The following is a 24,397-nucleotide window of genomic DNA, read 5'->3' on the forward strand; positions in this document are numbered from 1 at the left end:
ATTTTGATAATCGATAACTGCACTTCTTTCCAAGTGATGTATCATTTTTATTTATTGACAGCTGTCTTCTTTTGTCAAGCTAAACGTAAAACAAAAACAGAAATAGTCCAAATTTACACCTATTCGTGGGCTCAGTGGACTATTTGGAGTTTAAAATACTGATTAAATTGTTTTCATTCAACTGATTGGGGTTGCAGCCGTCATAGGCCTACTGATTCTTTGTTCATTTTGTGAGTTATTCTCTCAGTAAATGTTGATCGTTTTAACTTTAGAGATGTTAGTTGATGGCAAAAATGTTTCCTGTGAAATTCCTCATGTTCTCTTTTTATTCATCCAAATGACCACAAGACTTTCTGTCAGTGAACTTCGACAGAAAGAGTGTCACATCTGAGAAGCTGCAACTGACATGTTAGAAATGTAGAGCTGATAATACAACAAAAATACATTTAAATTTCTACATAGTTCATCTCATGGATTTCCTTGCAAAATAAGCATATGAAAACTTATGAGTTCATGAAACCTTGTGGAATCCTCTACTTCTCCTGCTCTTTTAGTTATGAAAGAGTATTTGACACTCAGAGCTCATTTTGATCATTTCTGCAATTCCTTATAAACTTTACCAATAGCTAATTTTGAACTGGATTAAAAAATATCTTTAAACATCTCTCAGTCTCTTGAGGTACAGGCTTAAATTGTTTAAAGCAGTCTGCCCAGTACTGAATCTTTTTTTCTCAAAATGTCCCCCTGTTGCCTCTCGTGGCCTAAATGGAAGAATAAACAAAAACAGTCTAAGAACAAACGTGCTTCCGCTCTCATTAGACATGGGCAGTAAGCCCTCAATTATCACTCCCAGCCTGTAATGAATTGTCCTTTGCTGCTCTTTACCAATCATCTTTCAGATGATTAAGCCCATCATTACATAAGTAAGTCAATTTCTCTTCGTGCTGGTTAAACTATGGCTGCTCCGCAGAGTGTGTTGAATCATATGTCTGGCTGGTTGTGGTTGTGGTCGTCTGTCCCCCAGCCTCCTTTTCAAGACTGGACTCCTGCAGACTCCTGCCTAACGTCTCAACAGGCAGGATCAAAGATGCAACACCAGCCAGCAGACAAAGGCCACAGTACATCGACAGGGTCAAATACACAGATGTTCTGAGCATCACCTGGAAACCAAAACACAAAATCCGAGTAGTCAGTGTCTCCAAAACTGCTCATTTAAAAGGATTTCAGGTACAAATGAAGAATACTGCAAGAAATAATGTAAATTGACCAATTTTGTGTCGTTAGAATATTTTCAGAAAATGTAAAAAATGTACAGAATAAAAGAATAAAGATAAATTGCACAACAAAACCATGACTGAGAGCTCCATTCTGTCATTTCTAAATAACAGGAGTCATTGCTGAAAAGTTAAAGGAATATTAAAAAAATCAAAACAGATTATTTTTTCTTTTAATCCTTCTTTTGTCCTGTTCGATATGTGTGTGACAAACTAAGAAGACTATCGAAACACGGGAAATCAAAGCCAAATAAAAGTCCAAAACCAACATTTTCAGTTAAAGGTTGGAGGTCATATTGGGAGAGTAAGTAAGAGAGGCAACCAAAGTAGTCAAAACTTAACTTAGCTCCTGAAACAAGACAAACTGGAGAATAAAAGAGATTCCAGGATGGAAGAACAGAAAAACTGGTTTGAAAGTCTAGCAGCAAAGAATATCAAAATGATCTTGTGAATTCTGACACCGTCATTCATTTGATACATTTAGCATCTTGAGTACCAAAGGCAGCATATCAGCCTTATTTTGTTCGAAGAACATGATCATGTCATGATAAATCAGTCAAATAACTGATCAATAGTTGCGAACAATGTGCATTTTATGTGTGTTTTTCTTTTACTATATGATAGCCTTGCATCATCGGGATTTAGAAACACTGACTGATTCCCAAGGAAAAAGTTCAAAGTCGCAGAAAGTCTTGAACATTTTCTCGCACAGCTTTGCAGTGTCGGACATATCCCTCTCAACACCTTGGTGAGTGACAAGAACTCCTGAAACTCAAGATCAGATTTTCAAAAAAGAATTGGCAGTGCACAGTTGAAGGTATAAGCTTGCATCTGAATATTTTTGTTGCTTCACTGAACCATAGTGTTGTGTTGTAAACAATGTATCCTGTTGGGTGCGTTAAAGAATCTGAAGAACGTGCTCAACAGGTCAAACCTGAACTCGTCCAAAAACAAGAAAATCAAATACTTCCGCATACCTGTGCCACGAAGGGTGTGATCAGTGCACCAACCCTGGCCACTGCACTGGAGGTCCCCATTGCTAAAGCTCTGATTTCTGTAGGGAACACCTAAAAAACCCCAAAAAACCCCCAAAAGACAGTATCTTTTGTCATAATCAGCTTTTCTACAAATATGCTTAATGTAAAAAGGATACATACTTCAGGTGTATAAACGAAAACAACTTGATATCCTCCAGAGATGAAAGCCCTTGAAATGAAGATAAAGATTGTAAGAGCTATCCTGCGTGAACAAAAACAAAGAGACACAGAGCGTCAGAGGCACTGTAGGCCTCGGTGTTTTAATGTGTGGTCGTTGTTTCACTCAAAAGAGAATATACGCACCTCCCAATACAGGCAAACAATGGCAGAATGCACAAAGAAAACATGAAGAAACACAGTGCCATGCTTTTCTTCCTGCCAATATAATCAACTGCCAGAAGAATGACTAGAAGACCTAAAATGAAAAATGAAAAAAAAAGAAAAAAGAGGCAATTAACAGTTACAGATACAGTAAAAGAAAATTATGTTTCAACAACTTAGGATATCCTTTCAAACATTCTTTATCTCACATTCATCTTTAGCTGAGCACTGCAGACCTAAGTGGGGGTGAGCTAAATAAGTCTATTTTATCCTTGTTTTCTTCTCTTAATTGTCAAGTTTAATGTCATTTGGCATAGTTTGAATGGTAATTATGGTTCCTTAATGTAGAAATGGAGCGACACCATTTAAATTTCAATAGAAACCGTATCACTGTTTCTTAGAAGTTGGCGATGCTTCATTTAGAGAAGAAGCGTACTTCTGGTCGAATTACTGCTTAACTATTGCAACTCAGCTTACCCAAGTTTGTATAAACTGTTGATCATTTTCTGGGTTCAAATAAAGCAGTTCTTTGCAAGGAAATACCTCAGGATATAATAAAAACAAAAAGGAACTTTTTACATTTCTTTGAAGAAATGATTGGACAATAATTGAAAACTTATGTGTATGAATTTGAGCTACTGTTTCATCAGCACACCACACCTTGAGGAAAAGCTGATAGGGAGCATGTCACCTGGAAATTCAGCCAAAGTTGTCCATAAAAGGTCTTTGTAGTCCTCTAATGTCAAGTATTTGCATTCAAGACTGCAGCGTGGTTCAATCTTGCCTCCTTGAGTCACTATTGGGAGGGAGAACAATTTTATGTCATTATTTGCTTAAATTCAAGGTACAGCCGGTCATTGTAAAGGAAGCCGTTACACACCTCCGCATGAATCTCCTGCTTGGAACAGCTCAGTGGTCAACAGCACAATCCCGAAATAAGAGAAGGCATTTGCAAACCTTTCGATCAAGTAACAGAACAGTTGATTTGGAAACTGACATGCGAGGGTGGTTGACAATAAATAAATAGGTGCATCAGCTTTGGCCTTCAATTTGTTCTTCACTTTGTGTGTTCACCTGTCTTTAGTTGCCCTTAATGGACAGTACACAGGAAACTAGACAAAGGACATGTTAGTATTGTTTTACCTTGCATGTAGCTCAATGCATCCCTAAAAACAATTAAATATCAACAATAGCCATAAAATGATATTTTAACACTGTAAGAGGATATATTTGTAATCATTCAATTTCACTGGAGCATACTTCTAAATATATTTGCACTTAAGCCACAAAACAGCTGATGCACGATACCATTGTGCAGCTGGTAATCCCTGATTAAATAATTCCAGTTGATCAAAATGCCTGATTAAACAAAGTTGAGGACAAAGTACAACATGTGTTACTCAGGCTGACCATAAAAACCACAGAAGAAGGGTAGTCTTGCGGTATTGAGGAGAGAAGAGGTCTTTGATCCGTCCACGTTCAGTCTGCCAAATTAAAATGCACACAGAAGGTGTATCAATCAATCAATCAATCAATCTTTATTTATATAGCGCATTTCATACCACAGGGAACTCAATGTGCTTAATATGTAAACATGTAATGCTGATCGTTGTGTCTCTCACATTTGAAAAAGAAAACCTTATCTTCAGCCTCACCTGTTTATAATCGTTCAACGTTCCCGGAGGCATAGCCTTGCCGTTCTCTTTAGCAATGCGTGCCAACGTTGCCATGGCCTTTTCTCTTCTTCCTGTCAGCACATCAAAACGAGGACTTTCAGGCAGCCACTGTTTAACACAGAAAATTGAGCTGAGTGTTTGGCTTTGGTAGATTTTACTTTAGAGGTCTCTGATAGCCACCAACATACTCACAAAGCAAAAACAAACGAATATTGCTACTGGTAAGGTGGAAAGCCCGAGCAGCCACCTCCAGCCCAAAGTAGGCATTATCCACAAGGCCAGGAGGACCTCAAACACAGCACCGATTGCCCAGAAAGCCTGAGGCACACAAACACATCAGTCAGCAGGGATTCTTGTGTCTGAATGGGATCAGAAATTACAATCTATAATACAGTAAAAGTGTCTCATTAATGACAAAATCCCCACAGTACCGCAATCAGCATGATGCAGATGCCTCTCGACTTTACTGGGAGGAATTCTGAGTACAGTGTCACTCTAAAAAGAGAGTGATCCTGTTTTTAATTGTCATTAAGGAATCAGTCACATATCTAATTGTGCACGAAAGATGGGGAAAACTTACGACTGAGGAGCTCCACCAATGCCAAAGCCTACGAGGCCCCGCAGGAACAGGAGCCAGCCGTAGACTGGAGCGAAGGCACTCAACAGGCCGTAGAAAAGGGTCCAACACATACAAATAGTCAGCCCCTTTCAACACAGAAACATAAACAGAAAATATATGAGGCAATGCACAGGAATAATTAACCCATCCACGAGAAAGCCAGATGTGATACTCACTACTCTTCTGCCGTACTTGTCCGACACATTCCCCCATAGAGGCGAACTTAACCCCATACCAATGAAGACCACCTGATGTAAAAAAAAAACAAAAAAACTTGAATGCAGATTTTTTGCACAGATTACATATCGATAGTTCTTGCAAAGCACCCAAAAGATCTTTACTGATGTTATGAGTGCCACTTCATAGCTGGGAAGTCTCCACTCGCAGTGCAGCTGGGGGCCCAGGATGCTGAGGATCATCATCTCCATGGCATCTCCTATCTGAGCCAGAGAGATGTGAAGGATGTGGACATCAGGGAAAAGTACATCTTCAACCTTTCAGGATCCTTACCCATGACAGTCCAGTGAGGACTGATATTTTCCAATGAAATTTTCCAAATCCAATGGCCTCCAGTGCATCGTCTACCGTGAAGGTTTCTGTAAAAGGTGCAAGTGAGTCACTGCAGGATCAGCGCCATCTGTAAATATGTGTCTCAAGAATCAAACAAATGGATTAAAGCCATTAATATGTTGAAACATTACATAGAGATTTCACAATGTAAGAACAGTCAGTAACTATACTGCTGTTTATGATTATTAGTGGTAGTCATAGAAACAACACAACTCTAAAATATGAATTCTTTACTTCAGTATTTCTTCTTTAAGCCATTTTAGAATTGTTTTTCGGCAAAGGAAATACTCAGCTTTCACAGATATGCTTAATAGTTATGATTAAAATTTCTGTCAGCTTATGCTGACGCCGCTACGCCTGTATATACAAACTGTTTGCATTTTTCACTTTTCAAACGCTAGCTGCCAATACAATGAAATAGCAGTGCTTTACAAACCTCCAGATGTATTAGCTTCAGAGCTGTTTGCAGACTGGGTGCTCACAGGGTCAACTTCTGCTGAGGCTATTGTGCAGATCTCATTGTCTTTGCCTTGGTCCTCATCAATGGGACCCACGGCATCCTCCTCATTTCTACATGTCAGCATACAGGAACCAGACATTTATATATATATATATATATATATATCTATATATATACATATATAGATATACATATACATATATATATATATATATATATATGTATATATTAATATATAAAATATATATAAAAAGGTTGATTTTTACAATGTATTACAGTTTAATGTAACATAAATGAGTTGAAATTAGTAGTCGCACAAGCTTTGTAAAAAAAAAAGTTTTCTTAAAAAATATTACCTTTAACTATAAAACAAGCGAGAGAAAATAAATGGGGGAAAAAAAAGAGAAACATTTTTGTTGTTTTACCCATGTTCAGCATTTCTCCACCGCTTGTAGGTGACCTTTGCCGGTCTGGTCCAGTTGTCCATTTCAGTCCTGTCCTGCAGTAGACTGCTTGGGATAAAGCTCCAGCTCACAACACTCCGGTCATTTGTTGTCAAGCCTGCTTGTACAGTCGCTTCAGGTTTCAGAGAAACACCTACTCCAAGAAAACAATACACGTGGAGACTTGAAGGGGCGGGGCAAAAGCAGGAAACCCAGCTGTGCTATTTCAGGTACTTGAAGGAAGGCAGTTTATTTGCTTCTCCTCGAAGCTTATTGATACAAATCACATTACTGTCAGAGAAGCCATATAAACTTTAAATAAAGTAAGAATAAAAATTAGACAGTGCTAGATACAGAGTGATAAGATCACCTAGACTTATTATTCAGCTTGATTAAGAAATGAAAAAGAAGATATGAAACAAAAGTTCGAATCAAAGTTTTTATTTCTTTATTTCTTTTTTTTTCTTTAAAACAAGAGAGAAGAGGATGGAAAATATCAGTTAGAAAATGATGAGATTTGTTAAAGATGACAGAAAGAGGGTGCAAATGATAGTGGATATGGCATGATTTCTTATTTTTGTTGTTGTTTGTTTAGGATAATTCCATCAGGAAGTAATCCAGAGATCAAGTAAAAATTCACTATAAATCAAAATTTTACACTGGTATGAATGTTGACAAAATAACAGCTACAAATAATAGTCTTCAGTTAGATTAACTTTCACCGGCTCTGTAGTTTAGTGCCCAAGCGTACAGTTTGTCATTTCCTTTGTCTAACAGCAGGTTGTGCTCTCATCCTGTTTGTGGTGTCAAAAACCAGCCGTCTCAAGAGGTTGTTGGTATCAGGTGCCCCTCATAGGTGTATACTTATTTTTTCAGTAGCTGGGTTAATTAATGCTAAAGGCAAGCGTATCACCAGAAACCTCCTGAGAAAAACACAAGTAAATCAAATCTTTTTTTATCTTAAAATATAAAAATCCCAACCTCTTTTTTTAATGCATCTATGGGGACTTTTTGGAGCCTCTACTTCAGAAGAATTCATATACATTATTGAATTAATCCCGATAAAATCTAAATATTCAAGTAGTCATTCTCCAGACTCCACTTCTACTGACATGTTGTGTTTTATGTGCTATTTGAAATGAATTTGCAGTAGTGCGTTGTCCTATTCACCCAGTCATCGAAAACATATGCAAGAAAAAATGCTGGTAGTTACCAAACCTACCATTAGTATCTTCTTCTCGAATGAGTTTTCCATAGATTTTGGGATCATCTGAGTCTTTCAGCCCTTCACACTCCACCAAGTGAATAAGGCCAAACTTAGAAGCTGTACAAAAGTAGGACAATAGAGGACATGCTGAGGCTGCTGCATTATGGGACGGCCATAAATACAGTACAGGTAGAATACACAGTGCATCCCTTTGTCCCCACATCAGCTGCTCGTACAGGCTCAGGCAGGACAGAAACTCAGCCAAGCGTTTGGAATTTGCACAAAGAAGTACAACATGGACTCAAAGGTAGGATTTTATACCTGTATGCCACATGTCAACAGGTTTTAACAGTGTAATTTCTTATCCTTCTGACATGTTTTTTTATTAATGGGTTTAAAATCTTACAGTTTGATTTTGTAATGCAGTGCTTTACAATACTGTGTGATTTCCTCACTGAATGCACCACTCATGAAACTAACCACAGAGTCCTGCCCCAGTGATGGCAATATGTGTGGCAACTGAGGGCTGGCTGAGGGTGTGAATATTTGTTTCAGCATCTATTCTAATGAGAGGTGGATAAAGGACTCTGAGCAAGTATGAGATATGATGAGAAAGTAAAGATGTTTCTGGAAGCCTATTTTTTTCTGTTCTGTTGTGTATTTTTCAAATGTGTCAGATATGACATTGGCAACAATGTCTACCAGCTACAAATAATGAGCAGCTCTTATTATCAGAACTGTTTACTCTTCAGAAGCACTTCCTATCCCATGTGATGTATGATAAGTAGTTTCTATGTTGTGGTCTGTTTAGTTAGTGTTGTGTTTGTTAGTAGTAAGAAACGAATTTAAAGCAAAAGTTTCAGTTTGAATATCTATAAATATTTAGAAATCAATCGGACAATTTAATGCACTGACTGATTTTCAAGCTGTTAGTGCATTACAAGCATAGGATTAAACAAAATTTTGTGAGACAGTTGGAAAACAATCCATCCATTCATCCATCCATATTGTGCACATCGCAGCAGAAATTGCCTTGATCCGCCTGTCAATCACCTGCTCCATTCTAACCTCATTTGTGAACAAAACCCCAAAATACTTCAACTCCTAGGATGGATGCTATACAACTCACAAAGCGGGTAATCTCCCCTTTTCTGTCCGAGGACCATAAGCGTACATGGAGGCGCAAATTCTCATTTCAGCTTCTTCATGCTCAGTGTGTGCTGGAGGTTTCTACTAGATAAGGCCAAAAACCAAAGGATGCAAAGATTCCTGTGCCAATAAATTCTGTCCATATAGGTTATGATCAGCCAGGGCAGCCATGGCCAAAATAAAACGTCTAACTAACAGGAATCCAAACACGTCTGGTTGTGCAGGGATCAAATGTCCCATTCTGCTATGTTTAGTTTCTTTTTTCTTTTCTTTGTCACATTCCTTGAAAGTATTATTGTGCTGTAAGCCAAATCCAAGATAGGGTTTTCATTAAGATGAGGTCATTTTTTTTCTTTCTAGGGCATGGATGTTTGTGTATGAGTGTGTGTGTGTGCTTTTTCTGCAAAGACAAGTAGTACTCTTTCCCAGAAATCCCTCTGTGTTTACATAATGAATTACATTATGTTTATGTCAATTTTCCAACATGCTCTCCTGTGTCACTGGGTGTTTTCACCAATAATGAGTTAGTAATGTAAGAAGCCTTTGCTGATGCTTTCAGGAAGCAATGTTAAATTTTAAACAGATGGAACCAGAAGACAACATTACGTTGTCTTTCAAAGCTGAGCCAGATGCAATCTCTACTGATGAAGCTGAACAATAGGTGGTGTCTGCTGGAGCTACATCATTTCTAATTTTCTGTCAGACCTCTGTCACTCTAATCAGAAGCCTTGTTGACAGGCGTGTCTTCATGCTGTCTGAAGTCTAAAAAAGTTTGGATGCCCAACACAAAATACTTTGAAATGAGTGAAATCCTAAAAAGAAAAAGTAAGTAATCCATGAGATACCTCTGAGTAACATGATTAGCTTTGGAGAGAGGATCCCAGAGAGGCTGTCAGAGGTAGATAATAAAAAAAGGGAATTCTATCCTTTTTAGTGCAAAACATCATTAGGGTTCAGAAAATCTGGTCCATCTACGAGAGGAATAGTGCTGAAAACCTATATTGAGTGGCTGTTATCTTCAGGCTCTAAGGCTGTCTGTGGCACTACATTAAATAAAGACACAAGTCTTCTATGGAAATCACCGCATGGACACCTCTGAGAAACATCATCAAATACATGTCATTGCTGCATCCACAAATCCCCCCAAAATTCTTTATTGTTATTATCAAAATCACACAGTATGTCTGATATCTTCTCTGGATCCAAGCTAATTTGAATTGAAAAAAGAAGCTGAATTAAGAGTTTGATTAAGTGGGTATAGAAAATGGATGGATGGATGTACAAGAAAATGCAGAAAGCTGTCCTGTAGTCTGACAAATTTAAACAGTGAAGCTGCTGAAATCCTTTTGTAAACAATGATGGGAGAAAAAAAGCCTTTTCAAACTAGAGCAAAAAAGAAAATATATTTTAAAAAAAACAAACAAAAAATACCCAAGTGTCATTCATTCAGTTTATTTGTCGTTGTACTGCTTTGAGATAAACACATCCCAACTTTTTTTTTTTGATCTGTAATTATTTGATTTAAATTTTATATTCAATTTCAAATTTTAATTTTAAAACTTCTCCTTATTGGAATGTATGATAATTTAGTCCCAAATCAACATTGTTCATCCGGCTTTAATTAGCTGGTGGTAATTAGTTAGAAATGCATCTGCCTAATCAAAGATCAGTAATTGAATACCTCTACTGTAATTTTGTGGGGAGGAGGGTGAGAGTGGGTCTCTGAGTGGATAAAGTTACTACATCCTTGTGTTACATACTTCCACACACACACACCCACACACACACACACACACACACACACACACACACACACACACACACACACACACACACACACTTCCTTAAACACATAGTTCAACACTCAGATGAAGCACTGAATGAATGCTTGTTTCCTGGGCTCCATGAATGTTTAAGCAGTCTGGTGTATCCAGGTAGTTCATTACGGCATCATTACCAACAATGCAGGAACGCCAGCCCCCTGCCCAGCTGGACAACGCATCTCCACCCTACTGCTGTTTAGCTTTTCTGTCCCACGCTAGTGTTACTGGGTTCGTTCTGAGACGATATTTAGTATTTGTATGAAATAACGTTAAGCATCAGAGAAGGTAATGGATTTTTTGTAAAATGCCAGTGTTGACTTGAAGAGGGTCCACCATGAAAGAACTCCTTAGTCACTAAAGCTGCTGCCCTGGGTTGTACACCTGTGGACTGAAGCTCGGAGGAATTTGGGAATATCACATAAGGCTCATCACAGATGACAGACTCAACCATGACCCATTTGCCTTTGGAAGTAAAGGAGGTAAATTGCATTAACTAAGCTGTAGTAGGATTAATAAATTGATATATTTGAAAAGGACTGTAGCATCTTTTAGAATGATATATATTCTATATTTGTAGAAAAATAGTTTAATACAATTGAAATGTGCTTTCTGTCTCTCAGGTGATGGTTTGTTTCCATGAGGTGGTAAATTCCATAGTTTTTTTTTATTTGGATATGATATTAACTAACTTAAGGGTGCTTTACATAAAGCAGTGGTCTTGAGGAATTTATGCTCTGACCATATCACATATTTATATGAATATTTCTCATAGTGACGGATCTACCCAGTAGAATAATCACCCAGTGGAGCATTTCAGTGGCCGTTAATTTGTCATTTTGGTGTAAGAATCCACATCTTCGCTTTTTTCTAACACTGTCATAGGATCCATAATCATGTTTGTACTGCTGCAGGAGGCAGCTGATTTTCCTGATATTTACTATTCTACCCATTCAGCATAAAACTTGAAACAAGAGGAATGCAAGTCCAGTGGATAAATGGGGTTCTCAATTAGAGGTCTTTGTGTGTGTGTGTGTGTGTGTGTGTGTGTGTGTGTGTATTTGCATTACTCAAGATGCGAAGAGGTAAACACATGGTGTTTGGTTTAAGGTTTGGTTTAGTCATCAGGAAACTGCAATCCAATGTCCTCTGAAGTGATGCACAAGGACAGTGGGTCAAAAAATATGAGTAATTCTTGTACACAGCATGGCAAGGAACACAAACTTAAATCCATGCTCATGTTGCTGCTCTATATGTCTCATGCATATACAAGATAGGCAATAGTTTACTAGAGTTCGCTGTCAGTGAAATTCTAACATGTGTAACAGCATGTAAAGTGCTGCTTTTACTAAAATCCACGATCCCTGCCCAGGAGTGACCTCATTTTTACCCTCCACCACACAGAGGTGCAAATATTTAGCTGAACTTGGTGTCAGTTCGAAGCTTGTTAGTGCATGTTTGTGTAAAACAGTACCAACAGAGGAGGCAAAGTACTTGACTGGTGCAATGGAGGCCTGTTGAAGGTCAGGTTTCTCTAGACACCCGGAGCCCCTAAATGTGTGTTGCCCTGGGTGATGTGTGGTGTCAGTCATTGGCCCACGAGGAGTGCTATCTCTTTCAGGAGCCTAACTGCCACTTTGTGGCTGTGTAACAGGATCCTGCACCTTATTGGATGGACATGGACAATGGGGAGCCCTCTCAGGTGATGGTTTGTCGGTCAGATAGACTTTCCTGTTCGAGTGTGATGTTTACTGTAGTTGGACATTTTATATTCGAACACTTGACTGCATGTGGTTTATCTCAATTTTTATGAATAGCTTCAATTTAATTTCTGTGCACCATCGAGTTTAAAGTTGATTGACTTTGTTCCCAAAAAAGTTATCCTCTTTCATTTTTGTAAAATCTTTAATCCCGTTACAGCATTTCTTTTTTCTTCTATCGATTGATAGATTATCTGAGACCACATTCATTTTAAATCTCAGTTCTGTGCTCGATGACACCCAATAACTCAGATGCCCGTAGAACTGGCAGTGGCCACCACAGGCCAAATATTCTATGACAGGCCTCACTGCTGTACATATACAGTGGTCATGTTAGAAAGCTGTTTTCAAGTGTTTGCCAGAGACAACAATGACTTTGTTTAATTATTAATTTGTCACTGTCTAAGTTGTCTTCTTCAGTCAGTATCTGTATTATTCAAATATAGATTTTGAAAGTTTCTATTTCTGTCCAAATGTCTTCTTTGTCAAACTGAAAACTCTTTTTTCAGTTTTTATTCTTTTTTCAGTTTTAATTTGAGAAAGTTACTAATTGAAATGTGGAGTTAGACGGCACAGAGTTGCAAGCTTAGCAAGGAGTAGATTTCACAGAAGATAATTTTCTGAGGGATTCTGGGAGTCAGACATTTTTCTTCCAAACAAGCTTATTATAGACATTAACAGCTGATGTTATTTAGGCTTGAAATGAAAGCACATTGAATTACATGAATACTTTAAAAAAAAAAGTACACAATAATTTCTATAATTTTGTTCACAGTCAGGCAACATCCAACTTCTTCTGTTCCCAAACACAAAAAGAAGCACACCCACACACACACACAAAAATACATATTTAGAATTAGTTTTACTTCCTTTGCTGCACACTCATATCGTTATTGATGGTTTCCTATTGAAGGAAGTAGAGACTGTAATTTATCGTTGTTTCCTGTGTTCCCTTCAATAAAACCAGATGTTCAGACTTCAGTACAGTAAAAAATTGCTGCACATAGACACATCGAGGGCGCTCAGGGTAGGTGACTTTTTACTGTTTTTCCCGTGAAATGTTCCTGTCAAGTTAAAGCGTTTTTAACAAAGTGGCTTTCAGAACAGGAAGTGATTTATTGTATCATTTTGCCATGAATTTCTGCTGGGTCGGTAGATCAGCAGCTTGTTTTAATGGAGAATGAACTGTCAGTGCCAGATACTCTGACTTGGTGATAGGTCAGCTCAGCAGTGATGAAAGCAAAACTACTGAAGCACAACAGTGGATGCACTTTTCATAGTGCTGTAATTAAAGTGCACCGCATTGCTGATTATCACTTGGAAAATAAATCAGTCTTGTATCAAGTAACAAAGCATACACTGTTTCTGCAATTAAGAATGAGTGTTACTACCTGTGAAATTTACTTGATGGAATTTACATTTATGCCAGGTGTTGCTGAGACATGTAACAAAACAAACCAAAAAAAAATCATTACAGGGGGTCTGGGTTGAGCATCTAGCGTAGGTGGACTATCCGGTGTCCACATTATCCTTGCTGTCAGAAAGAGTGATGGTTCCTTTGAGAAAATAGAAGTGGATTAGATAGTGGTGGCTGAATTTAGATCTAAAGGATGTAGCCAGGGCCAGTTACTGGAATGTGCAGATATAGGGACGAACAGACAGGAAGAGAGTTGTCCATTGGGAAATATATTTGACCAGGATTATGAACATGTAAGTGAATGTGTTCTTTGCCGTTGACAGCTTCAACACACAAAAAAGATAACTTTGACAGAAAAATGACACACAGGAAAAAGGTGGGACATATACCAGTGTTGACAGAGGGAGTAAAACCTGGGCTAACAATAACATGTTTTCTGTAGTTCTGTTGTTTTCTTGAAACGTCTCTCATGTGTTCCTGCTCCAACTCAGAGCTTGGAGGAGCGGTGTAACCGGATTCTTAAGAACATGGAGGCTGCCCTGACAGCCCGGGATCGGGTGGGCATCCAGGATTTTGTTCTCCTGGACGCCTACACAAGTGAGAGTGCCTTCCTGGATAACCTGAGGAAACGTTTCCATGAGAATCTCATTTACGTGAGTTTTTCCTGTGTGGTGTCATGTTGGACAATCTACTTTTTTTCATCAAACATCACCATCCTCAGCCTTTGACCCCTGAAGTCCTAATGTTGCACTACCCTCTGCTGAATTTGGCACCTTGTGTTGCTGAGATAGCAGCTCTGGCTCTGTTCATTTGCAGAGTGAGCAGTCTTAGGGTCGCTCCTGTCCACTGGGTCAGGGCAAGTGATTCATTTGATTTACTGCTGTTGATAAAGGATAAAACTACATACAGTATAAGTAGTGGATTTTTTTTTTATGTCATGTAATCATTTGGAAAAATTACCTTTGTCATCAAATGTGCAAGAGTTGCAGACTGTGAGGTCATGTCTTTGTCTTTCTCTTCAGACCTACATCGGGACTCTCCTGGTGTCAGTAAACCCATATAAAGATTTAGGCATCTACAGCAAGAAGCAAATGGATACATACATGGGAGTTAACTTCTTTGAGCTGCCACCTCATTTGTAAGTTTTTTTGCAGTTTATAATAAGCCTTTATGAATCTGATGGTTTTTATTGATAGATAAATGATTTCACAAATAATAAGAATGCCACGATACAGGCTTTGGTTATCCTCTTTTAACCTCAAGGCACACCATGAGGTTGAAAGCTTTGGCTCAGAGTGAAACGTATTGGTTGGGTTTTCATTAAGTTTGGTGCAATTTCTGTTCTCATGTGTCTATGCATGAAATCTGCACGATATTTTTTAACTTATCTTGACTGTTGCTTGTTTTTAAATTAATTTCAATGATTTTATTTGTTTCTCTTTATATAGTTTTTTGTATTTTAATGCTTCTTCCACTCCCTGCTGCAATGTTTTTATTACCTCCGCCAATGAGGTTGTGTGATCGCCCGAGTTTGTCTGTTGGTTTGTCTGGATGTTCGTCTGTTCGTCTGTTCGTGCTGCAATCTTGCGACCTGCCACAAGGTGGCGCGACCTCCACAAGGTGGCGCGACCTCAAGGTGCAAAAGCCAAACAGAGCCAAAGCCAGACAGAATGCATAGTTCGCGGATTGAATGCATATTGCGCGGATTTGCTGTAATTAGCTCAACAAAAGATTGCAACGGCAAGCCAGTGTGCATAACTGCATATAGCGTGCCCAAAGCCAGACAGAATGCATAGTGCGCGGATTTACTTGCACGGCAAGCCAGTGTGCATAACTGCATATAGCGTGCCCAAAGCCAGACAGAATGCATAGTGCGCGGATTTACTTGCACGGCAAGCCAGTGTGCATAACTGCATATAGCGTGCCCAAAGCCAGACAGAATGCATAGTGCGCGGATTTACTTGCACGGCAAGCCAGTGTGCATAACTGCACAGCGTAATAATAACGGCGAACACTGCTTCCCGACAAAACATTATAACAATAATAATATTAATAATAATTAATAACGGCGAACACTGCTGTTCAATAATGAGGTAGGTTGGCGGTTGGCGGAGGTCTGCACTCTCTGAGTGCATTTCTAGTATTTTAAAGCACTTTGAACTGTTTGTACATGAAATGTGCTATATAAATAAATTTGATTTGATTTGATTTGATTTGATTTTGAATTTTTTTGAAGGAAGACAAAACCTTGTTGGGTCTCAACATTGTTTTTTTCCCCACCAATCACTGTACTTTCAGATATGCTCTGGCAGATAACGTCTTCCGCACCATGCAGTCTGAGTTCAACAACCACTTCATCTTGATCTCGGGGGAGAGTGGGGCGGGAAAGACAGAGGCATCCAAGAAAATCCTTCAATTCTATGCTGTCAGCTGTCCAAGTACCAAACTCCTGAACAATGTCCGGGACAGGCTGCTTCTCTCCAATCCAGTGCTTGAGGTCCAAAACATGAACATACATGTTAAATTTTGTGTTCTGTAAGCCTAGGCTAGGCTTTTGATTTTAAAGTAGATCATTCCAAAACATTTTTTTTTATTGTTATAGGCTTTTGGAAATGCCAAAACCCTGAAGAATGACAACTCAAGCCGCTTTGGAAAATACATGGACATACAGTTTGACCACCAGGTAGACTTAAATATCTGACATTTAGTGGCAACTTACAGAGTCATGATAATGCTATTCAGTAATCTAATGACCTAAAAGATTAACATAACAGGTAAGCAGGTTAAGTATTGATCAGAGATTGAAACTTTCTTCTCTCCTTTAGGGAGGAGCAGTCGGTGGTCACATCCTCAGTTACCTACTAGAGAAGTCCCGCGTGGTCCACCAGAACCACGGGGAGAGAAACTTCCACATCTTTTACCAGCTGGTGGAAGGAGGAGAGGAAGATTTGCTCCGCTGGCTCGGCCTAGAGAGAAACTGCAAGAACTACAGTTACCTGGTGCAGGTCAGATGGAAGAAACTCTTTAGTTTTCTTGTGTATAAAAATAAGGCTTTGGTCAGAGTTCCCTTTTTTCTTCCTTTTAGGGGGATTGTGCCAAAGTTAGCTCTATCAATGATAAACGTGATTGGAGGACAGTGCGGAAAGCCTTATCTGTCATAGACTTCAGCGAGAGTGATATTGAGGTGAGGTGGCAGAGCTTGATTTGAATTATAACTTCAAATTATGGATTTGCGGTGGTGTTTAATAAACCATTTCTCTCTTGGCATAATCCAGCACCTATTTGGAATTATTGCAAGTGTGCTCCACTTGGGAAATATCAAGTTTGAAACAGATGCTCGAGGATACGCCACACTCAACAACAACCAGGAGATGCACTGGGTGTCAAAGGTGAAATCAAGATCAACTGAAGCTAGTACCTTGTAGTAGCGGGAAGCTTGTCTGTCTTCATATAACTTGCTCATAAAAACACTTCAATACATTTAATGTCACATGTCTGATTTTGCTTTACCTGTACCATGTAGTTGTTGGGGATTCCCAATCAGGTGCTACAACAGGGCTTAACCCACAGAAAGATTGAGGCCAAAGCAGAGGAGGTGATACTTCTAAAGTATAAAACAATTTTGAGCTTATTTGTGGTGTAAATTTGCAATCAATAAACTATTGTTATTCTGATTTTCAAGGTGCTCAGTCCCTTCTCTGCGGACCATGCAGTATATGCCCGGGATGCCCTTGCCAAAGCCATCTATGGCCGCACTTTTAACTGGCTGGTGAACAAAGTCAATGAATCATTAGCTAACAAGGTGAGCCATAAAGCAATCCACCCTTGTCTAATGTTGACTTAGCAAAGTAGTAAACTTGAAGCAGCCATTTGGTTGACTGTAATATCTAGCTCTGTAAACAGCTTATCTGCAAGTGACTTTGAAATTCAAGTAATGTATGAGCCTTAATTACGCCACACAAGTCTATCAGTCCAAGAACATATTATGTCTAACTTATAGCAAAACCTCCAAACCTTTATATTTGTGTACTTTTTTGTGCAGGATTCTTCCAGAAAGACAGTGATCGGTCTGTTGGACATTTATGGGTTTGAAGTTTTCAGTGTGAACAGGTGAGATCTTGCACATTTGAGCCGACTCATCGACTGCAAAAGTCTGAAATAAAGATAGTTTGATACTAACAGCGCCTGTTGATCATTTCAGCTTTGAACAGTTTTGCATCAACTACTGCAACGAGAAGCTGCAGCAGCTTTTCATTCAGCTGACCCTCAAATCAGAGCAGGAAGAGTATGAACTGGAAGGGATTGAAGTAATGATACTACTGTTGTTCAGTAGCCAAACATTTGTAGCTCACAGTATAACTTATTCTTTAAACAAAACAAAAAAGGTGAATCCACAATCGTGACTCTCATTTTTTGATTACATAGTGGGAAACAGTGCCATATTTCAACAACAAGATAATCTGTGATCTTGTGGAGGAGAAATTCAGAGGAATCATCTCTTTACTGGTACAAATGAAAACAAGTGATGTTCTTCAGAAAGATACAAAATGAATAGATGAATGAACAAATATATTCTCGGCCACCAATCTAAAAGATAGCTCCATCAATGATGCTTTGTCTCATCATAGGATGAGGAATGTTTACGCCCTGGAGAGGCCACAGATCTCACCTTCCTGGAAAAGATGGAGGAGAAGATTAGCGGTCATCCACATTTTGTCACGTCAGTCTTTACACTTAGGCTTTACAGAATACACATGGTATTGGACTGGCTCATCGCCTAACCATAAATATGATGATCTTAGTTCATGTTCCCCTTACTGCAGGCATAAACTTGCAGACAAAAAAACAAGGAAAACAATGGAAAGAGGAGACTTCCGCCTCTTGCACTACGCTGGAGAGGTTACATACTGTGTTGTTGGTAAGAGATTAGATTAACATTGTCACTCTCTGTTGTAATGCTTTTTTTTCTGGTCTATAATGCTTTAATGTGGAGGGGTCATAAAGTTTTAATACTTACTCAAATAATCTGTCATTGTCTGCACCCTCTGTTTACATTAATAAGAATTAATAAGCCACTTGTTGCACTCGACCTAGAAAGAATGTAGCTGAGCATGATGAACTTTGTCAGATTGTGTTTTATTTGCTTATAAATTTAAAGTTGCATCCATAAGAAGGAGAAAGAGGTGTTTCCAGAGAATACATAGTTTGATTATTTGCTTATTGAAATTTCAGGCTTCCTGGACAAAAACAACGATCTGTTGTATCGAAATGGAAAAGAGGTGATTTTTATTTTGTGCCTACATTGTTAAAGATGATACCCTTTTATTTAGCTTTAATTTTTTTGTGTGTGTGTACTGTTAAATCAGAACAGGCCAAAAGTAAAAGATAAAGGATCAAAAATGTAAATGATGTTTTTTGTTTAAATGGTTACCAATTACCATCAACAAGCTTTTTGATCTATTTTCTTGACAGAATTACTGTAGTTTGACAAATCATGTTAGTTTCATGGCAGAAACCCAACTTTCTAAGAACCGTCCACAAGTGTTTGGTAGCACTAAGGTCAGGAATATGAGCGCAATTCCATAATGTTTGCCTACTTTATCCATTCCACATCCAATATGATTTATGTTTAGGGTCACTGTGCAAACAGTGTCTGAGTTTGAAATGCCTAACTGATAGTTTGAGGTTATGCTAATGAAGTCTTAGATGGTCTATATTTTTCATTGTTCCATGCGCTTTGTGCAATCTACTAGTTTGACTAAAAGCAACAAAAGCCCAGAGCAAAATATCACCTTTCATCATGCTTAAAGGTGGGGTATGAGATCTTGGAAAAACGGTTCCTGCAAGCTATATTTTTGAAAATACACAACCTTGCCTCTCCCTTCAGCCCACCCCTCGAAACCACGCCTTCAAAACACATGAACGAGTCACGAGTCTGTGAAAGCGCAGGGGTGAGGGGTGAGGGGGGCTGACGGTTGATTGGCGTGTCAGAATCCAATAGAAGTAACTCTCATCATTACTTCTATTGGTCAGACATTTCCTCTTGCTACACCCTCTGCAATGGACTAAAATACAATTTTTTTTCCCAAACATTCTATTTTAGTGGGTGCAATGGGGTCGTGAGGAGGTTTTCAGACAATATGATAAAAAATGCTCCAGAAAACATCTCATACCCCACCTTTAACACTTGGTGGTGGTCTTAGGATTGATCTTTACTTTACCAGTTGTTCCTGACCATTAGAACCAGTCTCTTAACTGAGAATGACCGTTTTTTTTCCCAGACCATGAAGTGCTTCTATCTTTTGTTACCTGAACTTGTGTAGAAATTGTATGAGCAAATGAATATGGAACAGTTGTCTAAATGTTCCTGACTTGTGTAATTCTGTGATCCTCTTTCTCAAATCTGAACAAACACGGTTGATTCTTTCTAATGTACTGTGTGTAAGTCAGTACAAATAGAGCTGTTAAACACACCTTTACATATTGGCAAAGGGAGGCGTCCAGGTACAGTCTGTCGTTATCCCTTACTATAAATTTAGGTTTTGGTAAGTTCTAATATATTCTTGAACTTACATTACCACCGTATTAAAAATCCAAGCAAATTCCCATTTTTGTGACCATACTATACAAGTTTGCCTTGTGTTGACCTCAGAAAATGAAGAATAAATAAAAAATTGTTCAATGAATTGAAATAAAAAAGTATATTGTTCATCATCAACATCATTCATTATTTACACCAGAGGAGAAATTCAGAAAAATCATATAAATACCTATTTTGGCATAACATTTATGTCTACTCATAATTTTCCTGTTCTCCTTAAGGTCATGCGGCAGTCCAAGAACGATATCATCAAACACTGTTTTCCCTCCTCTGAACCAGATAGCAAGAGGAGACCTGAAACTGTGAGAAGCAATTCAGATGATAGTGCTCAGTAACTCACTGATTTCAGTCTATCAGTATTCATGTGTTTGCCATTTTCTCGTGACTAATCAGGTGGTGACCCAGTTTAAGACTAGCTTGGTTGGTTTGACCGAAATCCTCATGTCCAAAGAACCCTGGTATCTCCGCTGCATTAAACCCAATGAAGCCAAGCGGCCAGGTGAGGCCTTGTGTCTGAAAATAATCAGTTCTTAGAGCGTTAGACAAGCTAATACAACACAATGTATGTTCATCTTACAGTCAGCCAGCATAAGAAGGTAGATTACTGTGGTGTCAGCCATGATGTTTGAGCGTTGTGGTTTGTCCTCCAGGACAATTTGACGATGTGTTGGTGAGACATCAGGTGAAGTACCTGGGGCTGATGGAACACCTGAGGGTCAGACGTGCTGGGTTTGCTTATCGCCGCAAATATGAAATCTTCCTCCAGAGGTAGTGTGACATTTTTTGTTTCCTTTGTTTTTGTCTGAAGCATGATAATTCATTTGTTTCTACAGAGGACATTTGGCATGGTCTTTTTACTGTTGCTTCAGCTTCAGCTGTTCTTCTGTGCTTAGGTATAAGGCTCTATGTCCAGATACCTGGCCCAACTGGAAAGGTACCGCAGCCAAAGGTGTGCAGTGCCTGATCAAACACCTGGGCTATAAACCTGATGAGTACAAGATGGGCAGGTAGGCAGATGTCAGAGAATAAGTATTACAGACAGTCTACGATTTGGTTCTAACACATAAAAAGAAATACAAATTCACTGTTATTGTTATTCTTTAATGTGACTTTTTCTTTAAATGTCAAGGACAAAGATTTTCATCCGCCACCCCAGAACTCTGTTTGCAACAGAGGATGCCTTCCAAGTCTGCAAACATAAGCTAGGTGAGACATAGCAATAATTTCAGCGGACTTACAGTGAACGACGAAAATGTCTTGAGAATGAAATTCTTAATTGTTGTTTTCACAGCAACAACGATTCAGGCCAAGTACAAAGGCTACAGGGTGAAAGGAGACTTCCTGAAACAGAAAGAGGCTGGTGGGTGATGATATGGCAAGACCAACATGTGCTTTAATTACTGAAGTTTTAGTTAATAATAACCAGACTAAATAGATTTATGTTACTTTGACTTGTCAAAACAGCCACTAAGATTGAGAACTGCTGGAGAGGTCTAATGGCGAGGAAGGAACGTGAGAGGAGAGCCTGGGCTGTCAAGGTCATCAAGAGGTAAGCAATATCTGGAAGAGAGCAGTTTGATAAGGGAGTACATTGTGAGCTAACCTCTCACTTAATGTGTTCTAGGTTCATTAAAGGTTTCATGACCCGAAATCAACCAGCGTGCGTCGACAACAGTGAGTACCTGGCCTATGTGAGGCAGAACTACCTCATGCGACTGAGAGAAAACCTTCCCAAAACAGTCCTGGAGAAAGACTCCTGGCTCACCCCACCTCCCATATTGAACGAGGTGAGTGTTAATTTGTGTCACAAGCTATTTTAGTTCGTAAAGGCTGCATGCATCAGGGCACAGGCCAACAATTTTGGTGATGGCAGCTTCATGTAAAAGTGATAAATCAAACAGCTTATTATAAACTGCTGCACTTTTTGTAGATCTCTCAGCTCTTGAGGAAGATCTATATTCGCCAGATGGTACGGAAGTACATCAGAGGAATCACTCCCCAAAAAAAAGCTCAGGTACAGCCCACTGTGTTCCAGCAACAAATGTACAGTAAAGTTTAGGGGGCATCAAATCTCCATGCAGATGTTCTTCATTTTACTCTTCGTGATTTTATTTTAGTAGCCTGCTAAAATAGGCTTGTATGTAGCAGCAGCATACAATTAAACCTAGAGGTGATGTTGGCCAGACTGGCTGACAGTAAATACTGTATGTTTTCCATTGTGAAGACGATAAGAAACACAGCAGACCTTGTGCATACACAAAAAGCTACATAACACATTTAAAGAAAAGGAAAACCCAGAATGTATCACATTTCATATAAGTATCTATAAATATGTATATTTTTTGTTTTTTAAAGTAATTAGATAATAACTTGAGGAATAAAATTTCACCATGTGACACTTTTATACACTTCCAGCTCCTGTTAAAAGTACAGACAAGCTTCATGTTCAAAGGAAAAAAAGAAAACTATCCCTTCAGTGTGGGTAGACCATTTGTGGACACCAGGATCTGTAAGACTACAATGCATTTTTTTTCTTGAAGCTTATTTGTATTCAAAGTTATGTATCTATGTGATTTATATTACTTATTTGTAATGCATACACAGTAAAACAGTTATGACATGCTATGAAACACTTGAAAAAAAAAATCCTTTTTATTACTTTTTTGTAATCCAAATACTATAACACAGTATGCAGTAATCCAGTAATGTTACAACTACATGTATATACCCATCTTTTCCTGCTTGTATAAACTGCCCCATGGTTAGAAGTATGTTACACCATGAATTTGCAAATGATGTCAAGGATCTTTTATAGAGACATAAAAATGTTGATATGCTCAGTTTGTTTATTTCTTTTTTCTCATATTTTTTCTATAATCTTATCCAGCTTTAGAGGACATAAACATCAAGGTCCTTCAGATGATTCAACACGAGCACATCAAGGTAAATTAACCTCAGCATTCACTTTTCATTTGCCTTTCTCAATTAGTCCTCTCTGATGTGTGTGTGTATGTGCGTCTGTCCTCCACAGTACAGTGTGCCAGTGGTGAAGTACGACAGGAACGGGTTTAGGCCTCGTCTCCGGCAGCTTATCTTCACCCAGGAAGCTGCTTACCTGGTTGAGGAGGCCAAGATCAAGCAGCGGATTGATTACATCTCTCTGAAAGGTTTTCTATAAATATACATATATATAAAAAAACCTCACACAGTTATAAATACATGCACTTGAGCCGCACCGCTTTATACAAATCTTACACACGTATGTGTATTTTGAAAGTATGATTTTTATTTTCAGGTGTGTCGGTCAGCAACCTGAGTGACAACTTCCTCATTCTTCATGTTACATGTGATGAAATCAAGAAAAAGGTAAAGTAGTACTAGTAGCAAACTTGTATTTATAGATATCCAGAGACTATAAATACTGCTTGTGTTTTATTTGTCTAATGCCAAAACTATGATTTTCTACTGTACTTTTTAAAGGGATGCATTAAACCTTTTTCAGTCTCCTTTTTGCAAAGCTTGATGAGGGATTTGTTCATGGATCTTTTCAGTAATAATGTAATTAAGAACTGTAATAAAACTCAAACCTGATGGCATTTTTCTTAGGGGGATCTGGTTCTGCAGTGTGACTACCTGTTTGAAGCCTTGACTAAGCTGAGCGTAAATGCAGACAAGGAGAAAAGCATCAAAGTGGTCCAGGGCAGGTACAGAATCTGGATTATATGTTTCAAAATTTCAATCATCATTCTAAATCTTGGAATTGATCCTTTTTCAAGATGGAATTATGTTTCTTGTGGGCAGTGTTCGATTTGACATCCAGCCTGGAAGAGAGGGTTTTGTTGACTTCAAAAGTGGTCAGGAGTCTATGGTTTACAGGGCAAAGAATGGCCATTTGACGGTGGTGAGTCTGGAGTTCATTGAATGTCAATTTATTATTCACGATATAACAAACTTCCCAAACTCTTTTTTTTTTTTTAGGAATCAACAAGAGCCAAGTCAAGATGAAGAGGCCAGTTAAGCTGGATTACGGTGCTTCTAGAAGT

General features: G+C 38.6%; 2 protein-coding genes across 2 annotated transcripts; one reads left to right on the plus strand and one right to left on the minus strand.

Annotated features, from left to right (window-relative positions):
• Window positions 1-953: 953 nt before the first annotated feature.
• On the minus strand, window positions 954-7,686 carry LOC142372293 (synaptic vesicle 2-related protein-like). Its single transcript, XM_075455129.1, has 17 exons — window positions 7,623-7,686; window positions 6,383-6,554; window positions 5,934-6,067; window positions 5,438-5,523; window positions 5,269-5,367; window positions 5,104-5,175; window positions 4,889-5,013; window positions 4,740-4,803; window positions 4,501-4,626; window positions 4,288-4,416; window positions 4,043-4,116; window positions 3,513-3,589; window positions 3,324-3,428; window positions 2,615-2,726; window positions 2,432-2,513; window positions 2,252-2,341; window positions 954-1,160 (listed from the first exon to the last, which is right to left on the minus strand). Exons 2-17 carry the CDS (start codon window positions 6,442-6,444, stop codon window positions 954-956), a joined length of 1,644 nt encoding a protein of 547 aa, XP_075311244.1. The 5' UTR covers window positions 6,445-6,554; window positions 7,623-7,686.
• Window positions 7,687-7,902: 216 nt separating this feature from the next.
• Window positions 7,903-24,397, plus strand: myo1hb (myosin IHb). Its single transcript, XM_075455166.1, has 32 exons — window positions 7,903-7,914; window positions 14,245-14,406; window positions 14,776-14,891; window positions 16,052-16,250; window positions 16,356-16,436; window positions 16,579-16,758; window positions 16,839-16,937; window positions 17,029-17,142; window positions 17,277-17,348; window positions 17,436-17,555; window positions 17,796-17,863; window positions 17,955-18,060; window positions 18,179-18,259; window positions 18,382-18,473; window positions 18,577-18,671; window positions 18,986-19,032; window positions 20,576-20,656; window positions 20,748-20,853; window positions 21,005-21,122; window positions 21,248-21,361; window positions 21,484-21,560; window positions 21,646-21,714; window positions 21,819-21,903; window positions 21,979-22,141; window positions 22,285-22,368; window positions 22,770-22,863; window positions 23,242-23,297; window positions 23,386-23,521; window positions 23,650-23,720; window positions 23,961-24,058; window positions 24,156-24,255; window positions 24,333-24,397. Exons 1-32 carry the CDS (start codon window positions 7,903-7,905, stop codon window positions 24,357-24,359), a joined length of 3,123 nt encoding a protein of 1,040 aa, XP_075311281.1. The 3' UTR covers window positions 24,360-24,397.

This window comes from Odontesthes bonariensis, chromosome 22 (genome assembly GCF_027942865.1).
Source record: "Odontesthes bonariensis isolate fOdoBon6 chromosome 22, fOdoBon6.hap1, whole genome shotgun sequence".
Lineage (NCBI taxonomy): Eukaryota > Metazoa > Chordata > Actinopteri > Atheriniformes > Atherinopsidae > Odontesthes > Odontesthes bonariensis.